This window comes from Molothrus ater, chromosome 4 (assembly GCF_012460135.2).
Source record: "Molothrus ater isolate BHLD 08-10-18 breed brown headed cowbird chromosome 4, BPBGC_Mater_1.1, whole genome shotgun sequence".
Lineage (NCBI taxonomy): Eukaryota > Metazoa > Chordata > Aves > Passeriformes > Icteridae > Molothrus > Molothrus ater.
This window is the reverse complement of record NC_050481.2, coordinates 22,997,746-23,022,826: the sequence shown is the minus strand read 5'-3', so window position 1 is coordinate 23,022,826 and position 25,081 is coordinate 22,997,746. Positions and strand designations below refer to the sequence as shown.

Below are 25,081 nucleotides of genomic sequence, written 5' to 3'. Positions count from 1 at the left end.
GGCCTTTACCCGCCCCCGCCCCGCCCCGCGGTGCGTCCGCGATCCGAGCGCTCTAAGATGGCGGCGGTGGAGCCGGTGAGTGCCGCGTTCCCTTCTCCCGCCCGCCTTTCCCTTGCCTTCTTCCCACCGCACCCTGATCCTCTTCCTCCTCGTCGAGACGCCGCTCCGCCGGCCTCGATGGGCGAGGGCGCGGCGGGGCCCCGGGCGGGCGGGCGAGCAGGGAGGCAGGAGGCGGCTGGCCGGGGAGGCCGGCGAGGAGCGCACGCTCGCAGGGGCCGGGGCGGGGGAGGGGGCGGCGGGTGCTGTGGCTGTGCCGGCACCGCCACCCCGGTGCAGTAGCCGCGGCTCCGGTGGGGCCCGGCGGGAGCGGGGCCCGCGGTCCGTCGGCGCCCATTGTGTGGCGCCCCGCCCGCGGCCCCGGCGGCCGCCCGGCCCGCCCGGCGCATGTGGCGCGGTGGGGGTGGCCATGTTGGTTCCCGCCGCCGCGGCGAGCCGGGCGGCGAGGGGCGGCTCCTCCGGCAGCGGGGAAGGGCCGCGCTCCCGGCGCGCTGTGCCCTGGAGGCCCCGGGAGAGGCACCGCGGTGAGCGAGCGCGGGCTCGGTAAGTCACAGATGCGCTGCTGGGGCAGCCGCGACAGCAGCCCGGCTGGTGGGACTCGGCAAACGAAATCCTCTTTGCCAGGTTGTGTCATCTTTTATTCGAGGGGTTTTTGTTTTTTTTTTTTCTTTTCAACCCTTTCATGATAATTCAGTACTTCTTTTTTTTTTTTTCCAGGTGATAAGTTATGTTCATGGTATTATGCTCGGTCTTTCAAACGTAGCCCCAGCCCGCTTCCATAATGAGCTGGAGCAGCTGGAAGCGATCCAAGTACAGTTGTTGTTCTAATCCCACATGATTGTGTATCATGAGGAGAGGACAGCAGAAGACTCTGTTAGAAAACACAGTTAAAGAGGGCTGGTGTCTTGCTCCTGTGCATACCAGCTGTGACTGAATAGCCAGTGTGCTGTTTGGGGAGGCTTTTTAACATTTAGACAAAGTGAACAAAGTTTGAAAATCAGTGGTTTTATATAAAGACTAATTTTATCCTTTTGTGTTAGGGGCACTGACTTTTCTCTTAATGGTTTTCTTCTGTGGACCAAACCCCGTATTTTTACCTACAAGGAAGAGATTGACGTGGGTCAGCATTTATAAATTGCATGGCAGCAGTTCTGTACAGGAGAGTGTCATTTGTTAAAAGTGCAAGACAGACCACCAGCAGCACCTTTCCCATGTTCTTCAGCCAGTGCTAAACACTTGTTTTCACATCCAAAAGCTGATCTTTGAGTTGTTGGCCACGTATCTGAGGATGAAGTCTTCCTCTCAGTGCAGTGCTTTGTGGTGACTGTGGAGCTTAGTAGGAATTGCAATAAATAATTTGCAATACAGCCTTTAGAAATCGAAATTACTGTGAAGGCCTGTGCCTTGTGACTTTCTTTGCTGGGCTGCTGACACAAAAACTGTCTTTGCACCATTTTCTCCATTAACTCCATCCGCACATTGATGTAGATCTGACCTAATGTAGCAGAAAGTAAACAATTGGTTTTGTCATGCTGTGTCCCAGCAAGATTGATTGCCCAAATCCAGTTCACCATGAGCAGTTGTGCTGAACCCTTAAAAGTAGAAGATGGGGCAACACTCACAACAGTTTAAGTAATTAATGCAGTTGTTGAATGTTCTGCTGTAGCTGCAGTATGTTCACATCCAGGAGTCAGCTCTCACCTGTGCTTGCTTATTTTCAAATTGAAGTAAATAACAAAGTCTTTGTTTATTGTCCTTGTAGGTGGCTTCCTTCTTCTGCCTAAGCCCAAAGTTAGACTTGCGTAGTGACTGAGGTCAGAGGTGTTGCAGAAACACTGCGTGCTTTGCAGCTGAACAATTTAATTGCATGTGTGCTTAGGGATTACCTCTTCATCATAGGGAGGCCTTTCTGTTGCTCACCTGCAAAATCGACCTGGGTTTGTAGAGATGTCATCTGTAATGCTTTCCTGGTGGGAGAGTGTGTCTTGGGAAATGAAAATACAACTGAGCATGGGTTGGTTTTTGGTTTTTTTAATACAGGCTTCTACTAAGGTCAGTGATGTTTCTAGTGCTGTCATGGTTTCAAAAGTAGCATACATTGAAAGCCTTAAGAGGCTTGAAAAATGTTTCAGACTGTTAAATACAGAAACTTGAGTTGAGAGTTCTGTAGAGAGTCCCATAACAGCTGTCAAAAAAGGAAGATTATTCCATTTAAATACAGACCAATTTCACTGTGGTTTACTTCACCACTGTAAGGAGGGCATAAACCTTTGCAACACTGACAAGTTAAAATTCTCAGTTTTTCTTGTGATGTCTAGGTTTTTCTTTTAAAAATATTCAGATTGATTTTTGAGACCATGCAGAAGTGTCACCTGTTAGAGTGCTCATAAAACCTTTGAGGATTAAATGTGATCAGGTAAAACCATGCAAAAGTCCACAGCAAAACCAGTAGTAATGCTTTAGTAAACAGTAATTTACCAAAGGTGACTTTAAAATGTATCTGCACAAAGCCTGTAACTTCTAGGTGCATATGAATCTCATCTCTCATTGTGCAAATTGGAAATGGCATCGTGGTTCTTTTGTATTTTTGCTTAATGGCAGTTATTGTCATAAATGCAATTCTTGTAAATTTAACTCTGTCTTTTTAGCCTACAACAGTGATATTTCAGGTATCTGTAATTTGAAAAGTGCTTGTTTGAGAAGGTAATCCTACATAGGTGGGAATCAAAACTATATTTAAAAGAAACTGTTATCTCAATGGGTTACAAACATAGTGGTATAGGATCTTAAAATTCTGGAAAGTTCATAATAGCTCCTAAAATTCAATGTAGGCTGAAAGGTATTTATTTTGCATTATTTGCAGACAGGTGGCATGTAAGTGTAATTCATCTTCAGACTTGTTCTTGTTACTGGGTATTTCTGCTGTAGAAGTCAGTGACCTGCTGTGCTTGAAGTCAGTATAGCATTGAATTGCAGTATTGTGCAGCTGAACACAGTTGCTTGCTCATTGCATTTTTCTGAAATGATACAGGATAGATGTACCTTTCATGCTATTTTATAATTGAGGATATTTATCTTAAGCTTTCGAATTTTAAGTAACATATCTGAGTGAGTATGGAACTTCCTCTAAGAGGAGTATGTTGTACATCTTGTAAATTTTTTGAGATAAACATTTTTCTGAAAGCAATTTTAAAGAATTACATTTCACATAGCATATAAAATACCAAACTTATTTCAAAGAAATGCATAAAAATAATGTATGAAATCAAGCTGTGTTTCATTACTGGTGTGGAGGTAATGCATGCAGGTGTGGAGGTACATGGGAAACTTTTTGATGGAAAATGTGTCCATTTTGACAGCTTTCTAAAGATTAGTTTGAATTTTGAGGAGATAGAGGGGAGCATTAAATAAGGGATGTTGATAGGGTGCCTGCATTGTGAAAGAGAAATGCAGACTTTAAATGTCAATTAATGTGACTTGTTCCTCAGCTAAATTGTCTTTCACTTTTGAAATATTCTATAGCCAAGGTTAAACTTGAGTTTGGAAGCTGTTCATTGTCTTGCAGTAGTCCTCGTTTATTTGAAGTTTAAAACCTGTTCCTGTATAGGACACTGGTGTAAGGAAGGTGTGAGTGTGTGATATGCAGATGTGAGTGTGCTGTAACACGACTGCTGTTAGTGGCCTTCACCTGCCAGTTGTCCTTGATTCTGTGTAGTAGATGTAAGGCAGAAATTTTAACTGTTTAAAAGTCTTTTTTTTTTTTTTAGTAGAGGTCTGTTTCTCTTGTGCTCTGAGCTGTTCATCAGATAACCTGTATGTATGACATCCTTTGCAATCACTGGGCATACCAGTGGTAAATCCAGTACTTTTTCTTTGAGGACGTCTTTTGACTATTCATACATTCTACATTAAATTATTTTCTAAAGATTGAACATATTGTTACAGCGGATTTAAAATTCTCTGTTGAACCAGAGGCTCAGTATACTTGTGAAACATGGAGGTCTTTTCTGTAGGAGTGTTTGGGGAGACTAGAGGCTTTTTGTTCTTTGAATCATCTGAACTGTTCTCCTCAGCACTTTTGGGAAGTTTTCTTGTCCAAGTGCTTTAGAAGTGACAGCATGTTCTATGTGGAAACTCATCCCATGTGGGTAGGTTTTGTGTTCCAGTAGCAAAGGCAGCAGCAGAGTGCAGGCTGGGGTAAGAGGTGTTAGCACCAGGTCATCTTGCTTAGGCAGCTGCAAAACCCTCAAAGATACTGAGGTAGTTTGATATTGCTTGTAAGCTGTTTGCTAATGCTAGTTAGAAGTTTGCGAGTTAAATGGCAAAAATCTGATGGGCATTTTCACAAGTATATAATCCATTTTGCAGAAGTTAACAGGGCTATAAAGAGTCTCTGTATCTTTTAAGTCTGAGGTGATATTTCCTAGAAAACCTTTGACCATGGAGGAAGTGTGTGACTTTTTTACTTAGTCTTTTATTCCTGTTCTCCTGTACACATGTTCACTTCTGTTGTAAAGTGAGGGGATGTCAGTCAGTTAAAATCAGGTTTCATGCTTGTGTTCTGATAGTGATTGCCTATCTAAAAATCTGTGGTGTTCTAAGTAATGATGAATGCATATAGGATAGTTGCTCTCTATTATGCCTTGCTGTGTCACAAGTAGAAATCCTTTCTTTGTCCTGGTGTCTGGAAATCTACTTCACACTTTTAAATTGGTAACAGGTGACTCTTAGTTCCTCTTTTCCAGTTGCTATTACATTTACTACATATGATTTTTACCATTGTACATTCATTCCAGAGTTGTGTGTCAAATCATCACTTGGTTTGTTTCTTACAGGATGTAATAACTGCTTGTGGGTGTGCTTTAACTTTTTTTTTTTTTGTCCAAAATGTTTTGAAATAAACAGCTCTTGAATTTTGTGCTTTGGAAATTAACCTAACTGTGGTGTCATAGCAGTTACCCACAAGACACGTAAGCACCAAGCACCAGCAGATAGTAGAAATTGTTTCTCCCAAGACATCGGGTAACTGAGGCATTTTAGAAGCTCTAAAGAAGAAGGTGAAAACTCCATAATGTCACTTTACTTTGGTTTAATGCAACAGACTTGGAAAGCCTCTTCCTCTAATTAATTCTCTTAGCCTTCACCAAGAGCACGTAATAGTGCCAGGTTATGTCCTTCTGGGCAATAATTGTTGCACTCCAACTGGACTTGCTAAACAACTTCTGTAGACAACTAATGACATTAATGTGGTCTGGGCAGCATCTGAAAGCCCTTGGTAAAACTTAGTCAAGCTGCTTGTTTCCCTTAATAAACAAACCTGATGAAGCAGTTTCTATTGTAAATGCTTTGTTTCCTGTCCCAGTGACGTGCACACCTTTCTTTGATATGTTGGTCATTATGTGCTGTGGAGAAAGAGTAAATAACACCAATTAAATTTGCAAGTGTCCGAATCCAAGTAATTGCAGATATACAGAGTCATTAAATGCTGAGTAGGCAGATGTTTCATGGACTTCTGCAGGCTGATTCCTACATCAAAAACCGTGTGGGTGGTGAATAAATGTCACTTAATTATGTGCTGTCTTGTGTATGAGAAGTGGGATTGGCCATGCTTTCCAGTTTATCTGGTAATACTACCCTATTTTATTACTTTTAAAAGCAGCAAACTCAGTGGTTACTTATAGAGTCAATTTTAGGTTAAAGAATACATTAGTTATGAGCAATGGTAAAGTATTATGAAGGATTTTAAATAAACTAGTCCAGAAACTGCAGGTGGAGTCAGTCTGACTTTGGTTAATAGTGTTGCAATTGCAGGGTTCCAAGCTGTGGGTTGCTAAAATGTGAACATTAGTTCATGTGATATATATAGATGTATGCAATTTCTTGTAGAATTTCTTGGATATCAGGACTTTAAATGGACTTTAAATACCAATTAACAAACTTAGATGGCTTCTATTGACTAATAACAGGAAGTGCTTTGGTATACAAACATTTCATTTTGGTACTCAGAACAGTGCGATAAAGGTTAGATGAAAGGAAAGAGGAGCTGATAGTGATTAACCAGCCCAAAATTAAAATGGTTATTTTTCTGTTTTCCTTGTTGGCTGTGGGAAACAGAAGGAAGTGAAAATAAGCTGGTTTAGGCTTCTCTCTGAGGCCAGGCAGAAATAATGTTCTTCAATAATAAGTTCTGTGTGTAGGCCTGTAGCTATCCTTGAATGGGGCAGCCTGGTGTTGAAAAAAAAGTCTCTTTTGGTGGCATAGTTTTTGAGGGGAGTGGCACAGTCTTGGGTCAGGGTCATTGTTAGGTGGGCCTTGGAGCTGAGCTGTCATTCTCTTGTTTTGGACAGGAGCTTGAATAATGGTGAGTCTGAGTTTCATGAATGCCATGTAGCTTTCAGAATATCTAAAGAGACTTGATATTGTGGTGGTTTAAGTAAAATGCATGTGCTGAATCAGATGTCTTCTGTTTGTCCAAAACCAGAATTTCACGTAGTTGTGTGAAGGATGATGATTATCAGTGTACCAGGCAGGTGTTGATTGTATTTTTCTTTTTGTCTGACTGTGCTACCTTAATCCTTTCTAATGTAGTCTTTTTTTAGAAGTTATGAAACAGTTTAGCCCTGGATGTGCTCAGTGGCTTTGTATTGATTCTTCCATTTTATGTAGTTGTGATAATTCTGGAAGAGTGACCAGGGAGACTTTGGGATTAGCTCTTTGTATGTTGAAAGCTAGTTGCTGAGCAAACATGAGATTCCCAACTGAAATTGCTTTTGGAAGACACTCTGCATCTGCATTCAGCAAGAGTGAGTCTGTTTGATGTTAAAATTCTTAGTGTAATAGCATTTATAAATCAGTTGTGAATATTATGTCACAGCTGCAGAGTATTGTGACTGCAAGCAAGCTTTATCACAAAACCTAGTGCTATTCCAGCACATCAGCAGAATTTTTCTTACTGTATTTGCACGTGTAACTTTTCTGAATTTTCTAGTTAGGAGCCCCTGAAGGAACCACACTTAAATTTTAGTTTTATATACTTGTTTCTTTGTAGTACAGATAGTGTGAAGGAGGAAGTATTGAAGTGTTTCCTTGGTGAATTGCACAGCTTCTGTGCACTGTCTGTCTTGAATTGTTCAGTGAGATGGTTTTGTGTGATTAAAGATGAATGATACCAAAAGTAAGTGGGGGTAACACTAGAAATTCTGTTCCAGATAGTAAGTTCTTCAAATTCTGTGGTTTTTTTTGAAGGTCTGCTTAGCTTTTTATAGTATTACACTGGAGGAGATGTGACAAATTTTTCAACACTGTGCTTCTGTGGGTTTGTTAGTGATGATCCCTTTGGGAGATCCTCAGAAAGCATTTAGTTTTATTTAGAGGAAGGGAATTGTGCTATTGTACTGTGTAAATCAAAGCACTGGCCAAGTGCTCCTGTTAGATCTTGACATGTCAGTCTCTTCACTGTGAATGCAGGTGCATGTAGGTGTTCTGAAATGTCATGAGGTGTTTTTCTAGGTGGGCTGTTAAACTAGGCATACTTAATTATTTTCAACCATAAAGGAGTAACTTCTCTGATGTAAAGCATAATATCGTGCTTAACAATGTTAAATATATTGATAATGAAAAGAAAATCCCTGTTAAGACAGATCTTCAGGTGTTATCCAGGAGAGTTTGCCAGCTGGGTCTGTGAAGATAGGACAGTGTTATCACTTCAAATCCACTTTTCAACAGCTTTGGTGTGATAAATGTATGTGGAAGTCTGGAGCAAACTGTTCCATTAATTAAATTGCTTAACATTACTTAATTCACTCCTGTGTTATTTTTTTTTCTGTTAAAACCACAAAATTTAGATTAATTTTAAAATACTACTCTTATATTGCCACACTTGGTAACGTCTGGAGTCTTTGGGTCTACTGTACTTAGCATTTATATTACTGAAGTGCTTTTTCTTTCATGGGGTCAGCTGTACAAGCATTTTTGTGTTAGCTCTTGGGAAGGATCTACAGTCCTTCTGTGTTTCTGTAATATTCTAGCAGGTTAGGGAGGGATGGTGGTAACTGGCAGGGACACTTGGCATCACAATAAAGTTTTGTATTCCGGGTTTGAAGGAAAGGCATTAGAATTTCAAATCTGACACAGTGACTTCTCAAACTGAATGACAAGCCTGAGGGGGTTCGCATGCAAAGAGAATATAATTACTACTTTATTTACTACTTTATGTCAAAGTATATTTAATATTTCTAGAGCTGTCTCTAGAAAGTTGAAATATAACTCTTGAAATCCATCTAATACATACTAAACCAGTAAGTACATTTATTTCAGTTGGAAGTTTGAGAACTGATGTGTGTTCAATCAAATTCTGCTGTTTGGTTCATGAGGATGTTGCAAATACAAAGATAACTGCATTAGCTTGGCTTCTAGCTGCTTGCAGTAGCTGATTTTAGATCTGAGAGTTTTAGTTTTATCTTCTACTTGTATTAATAGATTTTTTTAAATAACAGAGCCTGTACACCTGTTTCAAATGATGCTCTGTCAGAAGCTGATAAAAATAATTTTCATTCTGAAGTTATTATTCTCTGAATTTATTTTAGATGTGCATATTCTAGATAACATAGATTGTGTATTTCTAAAATAGCACTCAAAACTATTTCAAAATTAGACAAGTATGTATAGTAAACCATTTTGGAAACAAATTACATAGGAAGCAAATCACTGAACAGCAGAATGCAAATTTCTGAAGTTAGTGTTTATTGTAGGACCTGCTCAGATGTTGAAGAATAAAGGGATACAAATTGTGCTTCCATTATGCAATGTGGGCCCACAATCAAGATAAATTATAGGAACTCTTAGCTTCACCCTTTCTAAAGTAACTTTAGAAAACTAAATTACTTCAATAAAAATTGAGAAGGAATGTATTAATAACTCCTTTCTTCAAACAGGAAACCACTCCCAACCCCCAACCTGCAGAAGAGGAGAAAACCGAACCAGCACCTAGTCAGGAGGTTGCCAGCCCTGAACAGTATATTAAACATCCACTACAAAACAGGTAAATGGTACAGAAACTGATTGTAGTTTTGCCAGGGATAGAAAAATGCCTGTGGCTTTGCAGCTCTTGTTGACCTTATATTCTCTAGCAGTATTTTGGGAATTCTCAGAGTTTTTTTGAAGATTTTTGCAGTGGGGTTGCAGAGTAAGGAGAATCTGATCCAGATGTTAATATTCAGAGTCTTCTTCAGGTAGTGCAGTTACAGAGGCTCAAAACATTTGCAAGTTTTCAAAATGCAGCCAGGTACTTTGAAAGAGCATGGCTGCTTTTAGTTGGAGGCAGGCAGAGCTTTTGTTGATTTTGTGTGGTGTATTTTAAGAGGCTGACACGACTGAGATGAAGCTGCTGCCCACTAGAGCTGGGAAACCTTGCATTCTGCCTTGTACTTGGGTAAATTAAGGTGCTGGTGGTAAAAACTTGTAGTTAACATTGTATTTCAAAGTTAGTGAAATTCAAGCCCTCTTAGAGCTTCAAAAAGACCATCTTGGAAGTCATTTTCTCCAAGTGAGCTGATGAGTTACTGTGGAATGCTCAGTACTTATTGTTGGCAGGTACCTTTTACCAAGTGATACCTTACTCTCAGTTTGTGTTTTGAGCAAGTGTGGAAAACAGTGCTTCCCTGTAGTGCTATGCTGCATGTATCCCACTTTCCTTGTAGTCTTTCGGCTTCCATCTTCCTTCTCTTTCTTCTGAACACCTTGACTAAATTGATGCTAACAGTTCCTTACAAGTGTTAGTGAGGCTGTTACTGGAATGGAGTGAACTTTTACAACTAGGTTTGAAATGTCAGGAAGGGTCTCAAAACAATAGATTTGACACCTAGTGACTTAAAGCTCTCTGCTGAGAGAAGATAAATAGAGCCTAGTGCTAACCTGAGTTATTTCAACACTACTGAAATGGTCAGAGTGGAAAAAACCCCAACGGTTTGATTAAATGCCTCATTAGGTATCCTCTTCCAGCATTTTAAATTGCTGCAATGATGCTTTTTAGATTCAGAAAGAGTATCTTTGTGTGAAAGGTTCAATTTTGTCTTGATATTTGTACTTAGCAGAGATTTTTTTTCATTCAGTCTTGCCTTTATATATGCTACTTTTAAAACTTGAAACAATCAATTTGTGGGCATTTGAGGTGGTTGCCATTAGTAAGGCTGAAAATGCAGCTTGCATTTTAAAATTTATGCTTTCCTAGTATGTGAGTGGTTGGGAAGCTTTCATGTCATACATAGCTTTAGAGTGATCTAATTTGCTTATGTAACCTTTACAAGGAAATTACTGGCCAGGGAGCCCAGTTTGAATCGGTGTTGTTTTAGACCATTATCAGTTGTTTGTGGTAGGGGATTGCAGTTTAGCAGTGACAGCAAGGAGAAACATCTGAAGTTTAGAGTTTTAAAAGAATTCCAGAGCTATTTCAAATATTTGCCTAATGGATTGATAAAGTCTGCCACAATTCTTGTAATGAAAGCACAAACATTGTTAGTCTGTAAAGAATTGATCATGTAACTTATTGATGAAAACTGACTTCCATGCTCATAATATATTAAGGTTTGAAATTAGTTTGAATATAACAATAGAAATAATTACATTTTTAATATACTTTAATTTCTATATGTTTTTATTTTGTTCTCCTTTAGATGGGCACTCTGGTTTTTTAAAAATGACAAGAGCAAAACTTGGCAAGCAAATCTTCGTCTTATCTCAAAGTTCGATACTGTTGAGGATTTTTGGGCGTAAGTAAAGATTTTTCAATCTGCATGATAATTTTGGGATTTGTTGGCAGCTTATGTCCAAGTCAAAAAACCCATAAAGTACTCCATTAACTGCAAATTCTTTAGTGTAATCTGAAATACTTGTAAAATTGAAGGTGAAGTCTGAAGAAAATGCAGATGGAGTTCATCCTTTAAATGCCCATTGTTTTGCTGAAGCACTGCAACACTGCTTATATTCACGTGTATATAACAGACATATAGAACATTTAATTTGTGCAGTAGCTATCTCATAGTAACATGAACCTGTAAATTCTGCCACTTTCATGGCCCCACAGTTCCCTCCTTAATTAAATGGCTCATGTTGCATGTTCAAGAGTGCCTGAATCTGGAGTGTGGTAGTTGAGATTCCTGCAGATTAATGGCATTCCTGAAAAAAATTTGTTGGAGGTTACAGAAGAAATAACCTTCATTCTAAGTTGAAGGTTTGTGAGAGTGGTTAGGCTCCAACAGCAGTAAAAAACCCTGAAGGTAGGCCTGTGCTTTCCAAACATTTGCTTCAGTCAAGTTTTTTGCCTGCCATAATGCTAAAACATGGAGAAAATGCAAGTGCTGCAACACTGAGAGTGAACAAAAAAGTGTTATGTATTTGATCCTAGTGTTTCATGCTACATTGAGTGATAGGGTTCTTATTTTTGCATACTTTTTTTGGATGTGATCCCCATGGAGGGAGATGGAGTCAGAATGTAGTAATAGGACCCATCAGTTACCCATTAGCAAAGGGAGGAAAAATGCTTCAGCCTTTTCAGTAACTGTTGGTGCAGTCCTGACAGGGAATGGGATTCTGGGCTTGTAACCAGCTTTCCCATTCCTACTGTGGGGATGACTGCAAACTGTGATTCACTCAGCTGACAGCAGTGGGGTATGTGATGGGCAGCTTAGTTGCTTGACGCTCACTACTACAGTTGGTTAAGGGTAAGTTTTTGAGCTTCTATAACCAAGATAGTCTTGGTGATTAAAAAGTAATCTAGATGTCTGCAGTGAAGGTATAAAATCAGCCACCAGCAGTTAAGTTACACCTCCTTTGTGGCTGGAGTGGGAAATAGGTGTGTTGCTCTGGGGAGAAAATTTCAGTGTCAAGGTAAACTTAAAAGAGGCAAACTGTTGAATTTGTAACTGGTGTTACAAATTCCTTTGTGTGATATCTCATTGTTAGAACATCACATTAATCAATTTTCTTTTTGATGCTGAACTGTGCCTCAATATTAGTTGGTCTTGGGCTACAGGTTACTGTAAAATGTGCAGGCCTCTTTCTGAAGTCTGACCTGTTAGGGATGAAAAAAGGCATTTATCTCCTTGTTTGAGGAGGAGATACTATGTACTCCTTTGATTGTTTTTCTGAATTGCACGGTTGTAAATTAATTCTAATATACATTTTATTGTCCATCATCTGTTCTTGCCTTTGGAGTCTGTAATTTGAATTATCAGGCATACAGCATTCATACCTAGAGTGCTGTATCAAATAGCAAGGCTGAGCATTTCTTCTAAAAAAAACTCTCAGCAGTGTGAGTTGCCCTAGAAATATAAACAATTCTCCTTATTCCATGAATGTATTAAATACTCATAGACACAGGACCTCTTGCCATGAAAGCTCAGTGAGTTATATTCCTAATAACTTTAGACTTCAGTTCTGAATCTTAGAACTGGGTTTAAAAGAAGCATTGGAAATTAGTTTAAAAGCAGTTGTGAGGTTCATATTCCATTTTGCTGCTTTAAGCCTAGGACATCTTAGTACTGATACTTTCATATTGTTAAAAACACTAAAGAAATAGGGTTGCTTCTGAAATAACTTTATTGCTCCTTAATTTTTGGGCTTTGTTTGGTCATATGTCTTCAATTCTTTAAGAATTTTGTACCTTAAAACAATGCTTCGTTTCTAATCCTGCTTTTTTTTTTCCCTACAATAGTTTATACAACCATATCCAGCTCTCTAGTAATTTAATGCCTGGTTGTGACTACTCGCTCTTTAAGGTAGGCTTGCTAACATTTTTTTCTTGAGTTAAGGATGGTTTCCTGACTAAGCAAGATACTGTCCAGTTATTTCACTTAAGACATTTAGGAACGTGGTTGGGAATGTCATAAAGGTGCTAATTTTTTTTGAGGAAGTCCCAAACATTGTCTGAAAATCAGGTTGTCACTTCTGAAATTGCAAACACTTGCTTAACACATATTAGACAGTACATTTTAATCTGTGACTGTATTAGTCTTCATTCTACATTTGAGATATTTGTGCAAACAATTAAGTGTAATTTTTTCTAATATACAAGGTTTTCCAGCTCTGTCACTTGATGTGAAATGAGTTAAAATGTCTGTGGGAGACAGCAATGTTGCCCCATATTCATTCTGGGTACTGCTAGCCAGATCCACAGTACTCCTAATAATTTCTATACTACCAGGTAAATGCTGTATTACTTAAGCATGAATAGAAAAGTGCACCCAACATTGACAATAAGAACATTCTGTGGAAGTATCCAGACTAGTGAATAGGGAAAAGTGTACATGAAATCATGCCTCAGCTAGGGCAGAGATCTCAACTGGGGATCTAAGTTAAATCCTAACCTCTTGGTAGTGCTTATATCATGCAGCTTCCTTTCTGTATTCCAGCACCTGCAGTACTCCCTAAACTGCTGGTGTCTGGTTCCTCCTTTGCTCATAAAATGTAGCTGCAGGCTGGGGCTCCTCAGCAGACTGTGTGCACTGTTTGTAGTGAAGAGGTTCTGCTGCTTGTGTTTGGGAAGGTAATGGTATTCTAGGTGACTGAGAAAGCTTACTAGAATTTTAAGAAGCTATAGGCCCTTCAGAGATTAGGATATCTATGGATATTGCTTGTATTTTTTGCATCAATTCTTAATTTGTGTTTTAATTAGTGTGTTATCTGCTCTGTTTGCTTGTCATCAAGCAGTAATAATTATATAACTTCAAGGAACAGGTATAGAATTGGCAACTGCTTCAGGCTTCCAGGCAATCTCTTACTGCTGTCCTTCAGTTGTGACCTCTTAAGGGCTCCTCTTAAAGGTGATAAGGTAGTTTAAGCTCAGCAGCTGCCAGTGAGGGTGTTATATTTAAAGTGAGGTGACACCACTCCATCCTGCATGTGCAGTTCTTAGTGGGCAGTTCTTACAGAATTCCTCTGTTCAGACAATTAATTACTTTTTTAATGACTTTCTGAAGTGCAGCATAGCTGGTTGATACAGGAGTAGTAGCTGCCTGCTTTGCTGTATCAGCACATACAGAATCATTTAATTCAGTGCAGGACCCCGGGCAAAATCTGAATCAGATCTTGCTTTGAAAGGGTATCTTGTTTTGTTTGGGTTTTTTTTCTTTCTCCAACAATGAAAATTCTCTTATTTTCATCTTGCATGTGAAGGAAGTCGTTGAGAGAGACTGCCAAAGGTGTCTGTTTCAGTGAAATAATCTGTATGCATGAGTGAAGAAGCACTTGGCTGATCTTACACTGAGTGCAAGACATAAAATAAGGACTCCAGATAAAATTAGCAGCTATGTTCTGGTTTAATGCAGGGCAAAGCAGGTGGTTGTCTTTGCTTGTTGCCTCAGGATTTTTTTAAAATGTAATATGTAGTTAAGACTTTTGCCTGGACTGTGATGCTTCTGTGGAACCAAAAATTCACTAGTGTGCACTTGTTGTTTTGGAAGTTTGATATTGGTGTGAGACAGTATTTCAGGACATTCTGGTATGTGTCTTAATCTGTACACTTCTTTCTTTTCTAACTGTTCCAGTTATCACTAGCCTTTTGGTGGCTCTTTAGGAAAATGAGATGGCATCTGCTTTAACTTGTGGCCTTTCTTTGCAGGATGGGATTGAACCCATGTGGGAAGATGAGAAGAACAAGCGAGGAGGCCGATGGCTAATTACACTAAACAAACAGCAGAGACGAAGTGACCTTGATCGCTTCTGGCTAGAGACAGTAAGCACCAGTGGCAGCTGAGGAGCCTTGTGTTTGTGTGAAAATACATTTAACTGATTTGATATTTGGGTGCTATGCTACTCTCACTTCTTGGCAGCAGTGTCCTGTAGGGTTTTATTCACAGGCTGTATTTGGATCATGTTTTTTCAATAGTGATCTTCATATGGGTGTATTCTGTCTTAATGCTTCCTTGTAACAGGAAGAGTTCTGTAGGACAGATTAAGCTTTTCCCATGTAATGTACAGAACATTACTGTTGAGCTACTGTGAAAATACATTGTCTTGAGTGCAACTTGCTGGTTCAACTGATAAAACAATTTGTTTTACAAATACTCTTAAAAAAAGTGAATAGTTTTCAGGTTTTGTCTTTGTTGAACAAGGGACTTTCAGATTTACTTTTTTCTTTGTGTATTTATCTTAATGCTGGGGTAGGCAGTAATAGCACATAAAAGTACTTATTTTTTCCATTGCTCTTATCTCTTTGTAATAGAATTGAATGGTAAATTCTAGTGTGGATTGCAGTAAATGTATTACAGAAAAATGTGTTGTCTAGGAACTGACTCAGAATAGCCTAAGACACTCTAGCATGATCTAGGATTTAGGGACACGGATTGCAGACAGGACAATGCACAGCAGTCTTGGCAAATCTCTCATCTTTTGTTGTTGTTGTTGTGAGAGGCAAGGAGTGTCGCACCCCTTTGAAAGGGAGAAAAGGCCTTCAGAATCAAAGCAGAGGTGTCCAAAATGTCAGAATTTCAGGATCTTTGTAGTCACTGTAGTTGTGATTTGAAGCATTGAGCATTACAGTACTGGGCACTGTGACTGCATGTGAACAAATTACCATCCTGCTGCATGTATTTGGCCTAACGCATGTGTGAGTCCTGACTGCTGATAGCCATGACATATGGCTTGGAAACACGTAGATAGACTGTGCAAACTGAAGGCTAGAGGGCTCTGCATTTTGCTTAGCAGTAAGCAATGGCACATAGCCTAAATACCCAGGTGACTGTGATAAGTGCCCTAAAACAACCCTGTCACTTCTAATTCCAGTAATTATATACAAACAATTTTCTGCAATAGAAATCAAAGTCTTTGGAACAAATTTTTATTATAATATAATGATCTTAACTGTGAACTAAACTTCATTTGAGAAGACTTTTTTCCCTGTTGTGCAACACTCATGAAAAATGTACCTGAGGAGTGTTTATTGAGCATGGTAGTCTTCTTTGCTTGCATGTGAACTAAGACAGTTGGTTGATATTTTTGCATGTTTGTGTGTTGTTTGATCTCAACTATTTATAGCTTGAATTTCTCAGTGAGTGTGTGCAGCCTGGAGTTGGGTGTAACATTTAAAGCATGTTTAGTTATACCTGACTTACTCATTCACAGACTTTGTCCTTTTTGCATTTCCTTGAGTAAGCCAGCCCTTGTGGGTCTGATGGGTACTGGAAGACCTGCTTTGTTTGAGAAGTTGCAAACATGTTGAATTTCCGAATGTTATAAGTGATACCACAAAACTGACATAACTGCAGTGTATTTGATGCACTGTGCAAGTGAAGGAAAAGAGTGCCCATTTGCAGATTCAGTTTGCAGAAAGATTTTTTTTTTTAAATTCAGCATAGCCAGGTCCATCTGTCTCAAGCACAAGAAACAATTAGTTTTGAATATCAGGATTGCTTGTTCTACAAGTTGCAAGCTGAACCTTTTAAATACCACTTTCACAGTTAGCATGTTGCATGGAGCTGTGACCTTGCTCGGTCTGATGTTCCTGGCCAATTCCAAGCTTCACTGCTAGAAACCTGGGGGAAGAATCTTGTGTTTCTTGTGCACCTGCATTGTGCATTGTATTAAACCCTGTTCAGGATCACTGATGCCCACTTTAGAGTTTATGGAAATGCTGAAGCTTCCTGTGTTGATCAGAAGTAACATTTCATTGGATAGCATTTACCTGTCTGGCTGCAGTCAGATTTACCTCTAAATTGATAGACTTCAGCATGGAAATGAAACCTTATGTACCTGATGTTATGCAAATAATCCTTAACAGAGTCTTCCTAGATAATGGATGGAAACACCTAAAAGTTCAGATTGGTCCACCTATTTTAAGTGTCCTGTAGAAAGAAGAATAGAGTGCTTAATTCTTCTCCTGTTTTGGATTGGGAGGATGGGGTGGAAGGCAGCACTGTGGAAATGATCAGCTGTGTCAGAACTTGCAGCAGGTGGCAGAGGAGGAGGAATGGAAAATTCAGACTAGGAGGAAGATGCCCTGCTAGAGTGTTTTCACTTGTAATATTTGGAACTTGAAATACTTGGAAGAAGACACTGCAATAAATAGAAAATGATTGCTGTGTGGCAAGTGGCTGTAGGCAGTAAAATGTGTTCCTCAGTCCTTGTGTACACTGAGTGCTTGCCTACAGAACAGGATTCTGACTCTGAACTGCTTTCTCTTTCACAGCTGCTGTGCCTTATTGGGGAGTCATTCGATGACTACAGTGATGATGTGTGTGGTGCTGTTGTTAATGTTAGAACTAAGGGTGATAAAATAGCAATATGGACAACTGAATGTGAAAACAGGGATGCTGTTACGCATATAGGGTAAGTAACGTGCTTGCTGCCTCGGCTCTGTGGAGTGGAACCGTGCATGTAAAGCCAGTTAGCTTGAGGGAGGAGGCATTTCAGGCAAGTGGAGCCTGTGCAGAGCTGTATCCCAAGCTTAAGTAAGTAACTGTGCCAAATTGTATTCAGTTCTTCATTTCTAAACTACTGTGGAGGTAGTGCTGCAGTACAGAGTAGTTACTAACAGATGCCCATACACAAATCTTGGCAAAAATTCTCATTTCACAACCAGGCATTGTAATTAACAATTGCAGATAATGTGCAATCTGTTCCAGCCTGCCAGTTTGTAAAGGTGAGTAGTCAGAGTAGAGCATTGATACAATTTTTTTCCAGGAAAGAGATGCTTACAAATAAGGTAGGAAAGGTGCTGCTCCTACAAATAAGGTAGGAAAGGTGCTGTCTTATGCACAGAAGGATGTACACAAATTTGAGGGGGAGCTGTACAGTGATGTGCTGTGAAACTACAGCACATCCTATGTTTTGCTATGTTTTCCTATGTTTTGCTTCCGTTTAAGTACAGATAAAGTAATGCTGATGATTTGTGGGTTATTTGACTTGCATGCTGTAGTCTTTAAGTTAAGCAGCAGTAGTTATCTCAGATTGAGTCTGTGCTATAGAAAATGCATGTTGTGCTCTAGTGTGTAGCAAGTATTACTGACTACACAGTTACTATTTACACAATTATGTGATTACAATTACTAATTACACAAGTTTTTGTTGGGTTCTGTAGTACTGATGCTTCAGAATAGCTTTCTGTTAAATTTGTCATTGTAGGCCATTTACCTTATGCAAGCCAATGAAAATACTTATTTTCCTGGCTTAGTGCATCTGTCTTAAGCCAAACTTGAACTGTCAGACATAGCAGCTTACTTTTTTCACTACCTGATGACTCTTTTGATACGTGGTTTGGTTTTTTTTTTTTGGCCTTTAAGAATCTGTGTCTGCCTCCTACTAACAATTTAATTATACAGTCATGTTTCCAGGCTTCAGTGATAAGTGTTTAATAATAAACAAGCAAAACTAAGGTATTCATCTTCTGCTACCACAATGTTGCAATAAACCTAGTAGGCATCAGACAGCATTTTAGAATGTTATAAACCATTAACTAAGGAGTTGACTCCTTTAGAGAGCTGTGAAAAAGTTAAGATTTTTGCAAACTGACATAAGTACCAAGGTAAGTTATGTTGCCTGCTTGCTCCCATGTTACCTTAACTCCAGACAGGAGTGGCCATTAGTGACTTTCATCTCGCTCTGTGTGAAGGAGCACTGTGTGTGAGTGTGTTTGTGTCTAAGGCAGGTGCTGCTGCTTCTTTCTCTGAGGACATAAGATCCAAGGTGGTTTTTCTTAAAGCTTCTGTTGGCCAAGGTGCCCATGACCAGGTCTGGGGATGTCTGCTTTCTATCAGTAGTTAAAGGAAAGACAGCAACTGCAGCCACGATGTGTGGCGTGATTAGAGCTGACTGTTCCAGGGAATTGCTGTTTTCTTTGGTTCAGGTGACTTTATCATCTCAGTAGATTTGGAATTGTGAACCATGAGTTCTTCATAGCTGTTTTGTTTTTGTATGTGGAAATACAGCTTTTTGGTTTAATGATACTCACATGAATGCAGTATAGAATCCCTCCATTTTGCATTTATTTAGGCCTGTTACTGTTAATTTATTTTTTTGAAGAGTGTCCTATTATGTGGTAACTTATTTAAAAAAAAATTACTTGGATTTAGATGCAATACACGAGAAAAATCATATTTCAAGTCCTTTATTCATTTCTGAGAAATTGTATCTAAATAGGCAACTTTTTTTTTTTTTAATGGTGTCCCCAGATCTTAAAAGCAGGTGTCCTGATACTAATTCCTTCTTAAGGACTTTGCTTAAACTGTTGTTTTATTTCTTTTCCTCTCCAGGAGAGTATACAAGGAAAGATTAGGACTTCCTCCAAAGATAGTGATTGGTTATCAGTCCCATGCAGACACAGCTACTAAGAGCGGCTCCACCACTAAAAATAGGTTTGTTGTTTAAGGCGACACCTTCTGAGTATTCTTTCATAGGAGACTGCGTCAAGCAATCGAGATTGGGAGCTGAACCAAAGCCTCTTCAAAAGCAGAGTGGACTACATTTAAATTTGATTTCCATCTAAATGTTGCTAAGATTTGTGAGAAGTCTCATTCGCCTTTGTCTTGTACTTCTATGTTCAATTTTTCTATTTTGGCCGAAGTAACCGTTACCAATCGGAATTTTAGTACACTTCACCCCCCAAATCCATAAGTGTGTTTCTGGCCCACTCTGTAATAGCTTGGTAGAACCATTACTATTGCAAAAAAATAATTTGTTAATCCACAGTATTCAGAAAAGAAGTTGCATTTCTGTACCTGCAGGAAATTACTCTGTTTTACATTTGCATTGTATGCAGTAAGATTTTGCTGGTTTGGAAAAGAGTATGGTGCATACAGTTTTCTAGCAATTTTTTTATACAGCATCATCTTTGCTGTAACCTCTGCTGATGGCTGCTAGATTAATTTATTTGTTTTCCCTATTTGATAACATTAGTGATATTTTGATTTCAGTTGTTTTTGCTCATGTAACATTTGGTGAAGAATCTGGGAGTATGACAAAGGTGGAATAAACATGAATTTTGTGCATTCTTTGGTAATTTTTTGGTTTTTTTGTAACATCAGAGCTTTGCTACAGATTTATGCATTTCAGTCAAATCAGTGATCTTTTTGTGTGATTTCCTGAACATAAATGTGGATTTTTTTTTTTAATGTAACACCATAATTTACATTCCTTACTAGAAATAGTATGTCTGTTTTTGTATCTTATGCTGTATTTTAACACTTTGTATTATTTAGGTTATTTTGCTTTGGTTAAAATGGCTCAAGTAGAAAAGCGGTCCCATTCATACTAAGACAGTGTACAAAACTGTAAATAAAATGTGTACAGTGAATTGTCTTTTAGACAACTAGATTTGTCCTTTTATTTCTCCATCTATACAGCAAGTATTTGTACCTCTCGTGACAAGGCAGTCTCTACTGTGGCTTCTATTGTAGTGTCTTCCAAGAAAGATAAAGTCTGGAGCTATAGTCTGTTGAAACTTTTAATAAACCTATTAGATAGCACCCTAAATCACAGTGGAATTATATCCATGTGGCTACTGTTCTTTCTTAGTGGTTGGTCTAATTGATCATGGTTTGTGTTGTTTCTCTTTTGACATCTGTTTTATGCCCAACCAAGAATTTTAAGGGTACACAGAAAACCTCTTGAGTTTCAGGTAGGAGCTACAGTAAAAGTGCTTCAGTGAGTGATTCTGCTCTAAAGATATAATGCATAAAGTACAAATAGAGCATCAAAGAGTCATGGCTACAAATAAAAGTATGAGTATCTAGATAGCTTGCTATTACATATGTCTGAGTAGTTGAAGCTTTGTTTCATTGTTTGAAAGTTACTCCAGAGAGCTGTTAGTTTACTTGGAATTTCACGGGATGGAGGAGACTTTAAAGGTCAAGTTCACTTATTTTGAGCAAAAAATGAGAAGCTTGTTCTTTCCACCTCTTAGAGCATGCAGCAAAATCAGTGCTTTATTACTGATTTCTTGCCTTTTTTTTTTTTTTTTAAGTGTGTGATGTACTTAAAGATCTTGCCAGGGCTGTGGAGCCTTTCTTCAGCTAAGTGTCAAGGCAGGTGCTTATTGGGGTTTTTATCTTTGTGATACCTGATTAAAGTGAGTTTAGTCACTGGCAGTGAAGCTTCAGTTGCATCTGCCTGATGAAGGCACTCAAGTGTCTGTGTGCTGAAATAGACTTGAACACTTTTCTTGCACATTTGTTCAGAAATGTGTCATAAGGAGCATATCAGACTGTGCCAAAAAATGTCTGGATTATTATTACAGCTGTTTAATAAATACGCTTTGAGTAGACATCTCTATCTAAAGATGCTATTCCTTCAGTATTGGGCATCACCCAGGACATCTGTGAATGTGGAGAGAGCTGCCTAGGCTGTTTGTGCGCTGGTTTCTGTGGATTCTTGTGTAACTGGTTGCCTGTCCTGATTCAGCAGGTGTGAGAGCAAGTCAGGTTTGTTTAATAGGTCCATTGACAGTAGAATATAGCAGTCCATGCCTGTTTCCCAGCTTCAGCTAATCATCAGTAATGCTTGTGTGCACGGGAATGTGAAGATGAATCAGCCTCCCGAGTGCTGACTGTGTGTGTAATTTGGGAGCATGGCAGCTGGGCTCCTTCAAAGGAGTGTCCCTGGAAACAGTGGTAGTACTGTCCTTTTGTAAAGAGCATTGACATAACCTGAGTGCTGTTGTGAGAACTACAATAGTATTGGGTTTGTTCATTGCACTCCAAGACTGACCAGAGTATTACTTAGGGTACTTAGGCATTTTGTTCATCTAGAAAAGTGATTGATAGGTTTTTTTTGTATGGCCTCAGGTTTTTGAGCCTGAACCTATTGAAGCAGCCAGCTAACTTGCACTGTAGTATGAAAACTGCAGGCAGGTCGATGTGAGGCTCTCTGCTGCTCACATAACAACTGCGGTATTTTTAGAAGACTTGAGAGGAAATTAGCTGGCATGGTTGCTTTATCAAACATACCACCTATGCCTTTAATTCATTTTTAGAGGAAGCAAATAACCACAAAACTTGTTTTCTCCAGCTTGCAAATCACTTTGTGCTGCATACTAATGTTCTTCTGATTCTAATGGTGTAGTTTGTATTTGTGTGCTGAGGGAGAAAGTGGAGAGCTCTCCATTCTGCCTATTACTGTAACAGCCACAGGCTCAGGAGAGGACAAAGCAGTAAATGTTGAAGTATCTCCTATTGCTGCAGGAATATTCAGTGTCATTAAACTCCCAGCTAAAGGGGAGGCTGTTGTCAGTGTGTGGTTTTAGTAAGCCTGGGAAGACTACAGAGTAAACGTATATAAAGCATCTTTTTGGAAGTGGGGTTATGTGGTACAAAACCAGAGCAAGGAAAGACAGCAGAAATTGCTGTGCTAGAAGAGCTGTAAGGATGTGCCAAAATGCAGCCTGTGAAGATGGGGCAACAGATAAACCATATGTGTGAATTGTCAGCTTCTGGGTTTAACATTAAGTCTTGGACTGCGCAATGCTTTTCATTGTCACTTCTGTTTGTCCTGCTGCACTGTCACTGTCTTGTCTATCAAGTTGTCTCTAGCTCAGGAAACTTAACTTCAATGTTACCCAAATTCTGGAAACTTGGAGTAGTGGCTTTTAGCCAAGCTTGGAGTGAGCTCACAGCTTCCATCCTACCTAATGGAATCCTTTCTTACTAAATTGCTTGGAGAAAGCACTCTGGACTCTATTCTGGGACTCTTACTAAATGCAAAAAAAAAAAAAAAAAAACACAACTAAAATTCTGCATTTTAGTCTCTGGAAGTGTCATGGATCTTCCATGTGATATGTGACCTCCCATGTTTCCAAGAAGCCTATTTTTTCAGTCTTGGCTTGATGATTTTAAAACTAGTTTTTAAGAAATCCTGTACTCAAGTACTCTACCAGACAGTTAAGCTTGATAGTTAAAACCATAAAACTTTCAGGCTGCCTGGCACTTAACTTTTAGATGACTTTGCCCTCTTGAAAACAGTCAGTAGTTTCTGCAAAATTTTTTTGCTAATAGGTTTTACTTAGGTCTTAAAATAACTTTTTTTTACTGTAGACTTTGTGCCTTTTCCCACTGCGCAAGAAACAGACAAATGGAAATTACATGACCAGGAGGAAAATAGGTATAACTATTTCATTTTGAGGCATTTCATACCTGTCCATCTAAATTCTTTGGAGGGTGGAAGTGCAGAGTGCATTAGCAAGCAGTGTGGAACCAGCCCTGTGGAAAGCACCTGCTGCCCCTCTCCATCATTGCTGCAGAGCTCCAGGAGCTGTTCAATCCCAAAGGCTTGAACAAATGGCTTGGCTGTTTTTGGTGTCTTTGTGGGACACCCATTTACTGCAGCTGCTTGAATAGATTTTCTGTCTTTTAGCTCTTGAAAGTTTTGTATTCTGCCAGAATTTGTTTTCAGGTGTCTGGCTCTGGCCTGCAGCAAAGCCTTTAATAAGCACTTAAATTCCTTCCCCTGTGACAAGAACCACGGTCACTCTTCCTCTTGCCTGGTGGCTGTCTGGCACTTTCCCAAAAGACTATGGGATTCCTTCCTAGCCTTTCTGTTTTGAAATAAAGCAGGTTCTGATGTCCAGAGCTAAATGTGAATTATGGCTGTGCACATGATGGTTGTTATGCTTCCCAGCATTAACTTATTTTGTGTGATGCCTTAAATATAAAAACATCCTAGCTGAAGTCTGCCTGTTGTTATCACTTTGCCTGCTAACCAAACAACTCAGATTTATTTTTTTATTTATTCCCTGCTAGTACTGAGCGTGTGACAAGCTTAGCTGTGAATTTGTGGGGTTTATGACTGCCTATGCTTTTCTTGTCTCCATTTTTCTAAATCCTGATGCTTTTCAGGCCTTACTAAAACATGTTTAATAAAGGGAAAAATTACACTGAGTCTAGTCACTGCTTTTTTTAGTCACTGTGATACCATGGAGAATTCCAGGTGTTGCTAAACCCAGATAAAGACCGTGTGTGACTTCTTTGGCATAACAATCTGCTTATGGGATTTCATTTTTTATCTCTAGCCATGTAAGTATGATAATAGTGAAAATGATACTTGAAAGTGTGTGTGAATATATCGTATATAAAGGAAAAATTACTCATCTATTTTTTCAAAGTAGAAAACTGTTTTGTTATTTCTAAAAGGTTTCTTTGACTTTCTGTAATGGATTATTGGATTTTGCTTACAATAGGTAGTTTAGATCAATCTTTTTTCCTATGTTGTGCCTATTATTGTTATCAAAGAGTTGAAGCCAACCTCATAGGTCAGGTTTGGCATTCTTTGAAGTAAAGCTAGTTTTTGAGCCTTATCTTCCTCCATATGTACAGGGTAGTTTATCCTAGTGCATCTCACCCTGAGCCGTACAAATACGCAGAAAATATAATGGGAAATTGGAAGGTACTACTTTATTTCTGTAGTTTGAATGAAAATAAAGTTTCTGAGGAACTAATGTCTCAGCTTCTTGACTCTCATATGGGATGCAGAGAAACGCAGCTCAAACATACCTGAGTGTGGAACTACTTTGAAGCCTCTGTTCTCTCTTCAGTTGGCGGCTCCTGCAGCTCACCCACACATCAGCCTTGTGCTAAACAGAGCTGGTGTTAACAGCGGTGATTGCAACACTGTAACACTGATTGCAAAATCACTGCTCTTCCCTTGTTTACCAGAGCTTCTCCAGTAGGAAGGGATAGTGTAAATATGGTGTGGTGGATCAACCAGCAGGCAAGTGCAGCTGAAGCCTCAGTGGGAGCTCCTGTTGTGCCACTGCAGTGACATCAAACAGCTGGAGAGGGAAGTCGCAGGAGGGCTTTGGTCTGCCTGGGCTGTCCACTGGGGGCTTCAGCACTAGAAAAAACCTTGTAGGTGTTACCACTGCACAGCCTTGCATTTGAGTGCCAGAGAGGTTTTCTGACACAAGAGTAGATGTTTGACTTGGCTGTAAATTGAGCTTGCTACATGTTCATATCGTGTGTTTGAAGTGGGAATGCTGCTGCACAGTGAGGAAATGGTGACTACTAAAGTCCAGAGGTGGAGATGCTGCTTCAAAGTTTCCCTGGAT

General features: G+C 39.4%; 1 protein-coding gene across 2 annotated transcripts; it reads left to right on the top strand.

Annotated features, from left to right (window-relative positions):
- On the top strand, nt 1-24,472 carry EIF4E (eukaryotic translation initiation factor 4E). Of its 2 annotated transcripts, none has more exons than XM_036381716.1 (7): nt 1-75; nt 8,991-9,097; nt 10,728-10,823; nt 12,767-12,830; nt 14,672-14,785; nt 17,237-17,376; nt 19,299-24,472. In XM_036381716.1, the coding sequence occupies exons 1-7, from the start codon at nt 58-60 to the stop codon at nt 19,411-19,413; spliced, it is 654 nt and encodes a 217-aa protein (XP_036237609.1). In that variant the 5' UTR covers nt 1-57; the 3' UTR covers nt 19,414-24,472. The 2 variants fall into 2 exon arrangements, with proteins under 2 accessions (XP_036237609.1, XP_054370549.1); XM_054514574.1 differs by lacking the exon at nt 1-75 and adding an exon at nt 782-867.
- Nucleotides 24,473-25,081: the final 609 nt, after the last annotated feature.

Bases quoted from the DNA above. Each gene is read 5' to 3' on its own strand.
- EIF4E (XM_054514574.1), top strand. From the start codon at position 799: ATGCTCGGTCTTTCAAACGTAGCCCCAGCCCGCTTCCATAATGAGCTG. The intron at 10,824-12,766 runs GTAAGTAAAGAT...TCCCTACAATAG, and splicing joins ACTGTTGAGGATTTTTGGGC to TTTATACAACCATATCCAGC. The intron at 12,831-14,671 runs GTAGGCTTGCTA...CTTTCTTTGCAG, and splicing joins GTGACTACTCGCTCTTTAAG to GATGGGATTGAACCCATGTG.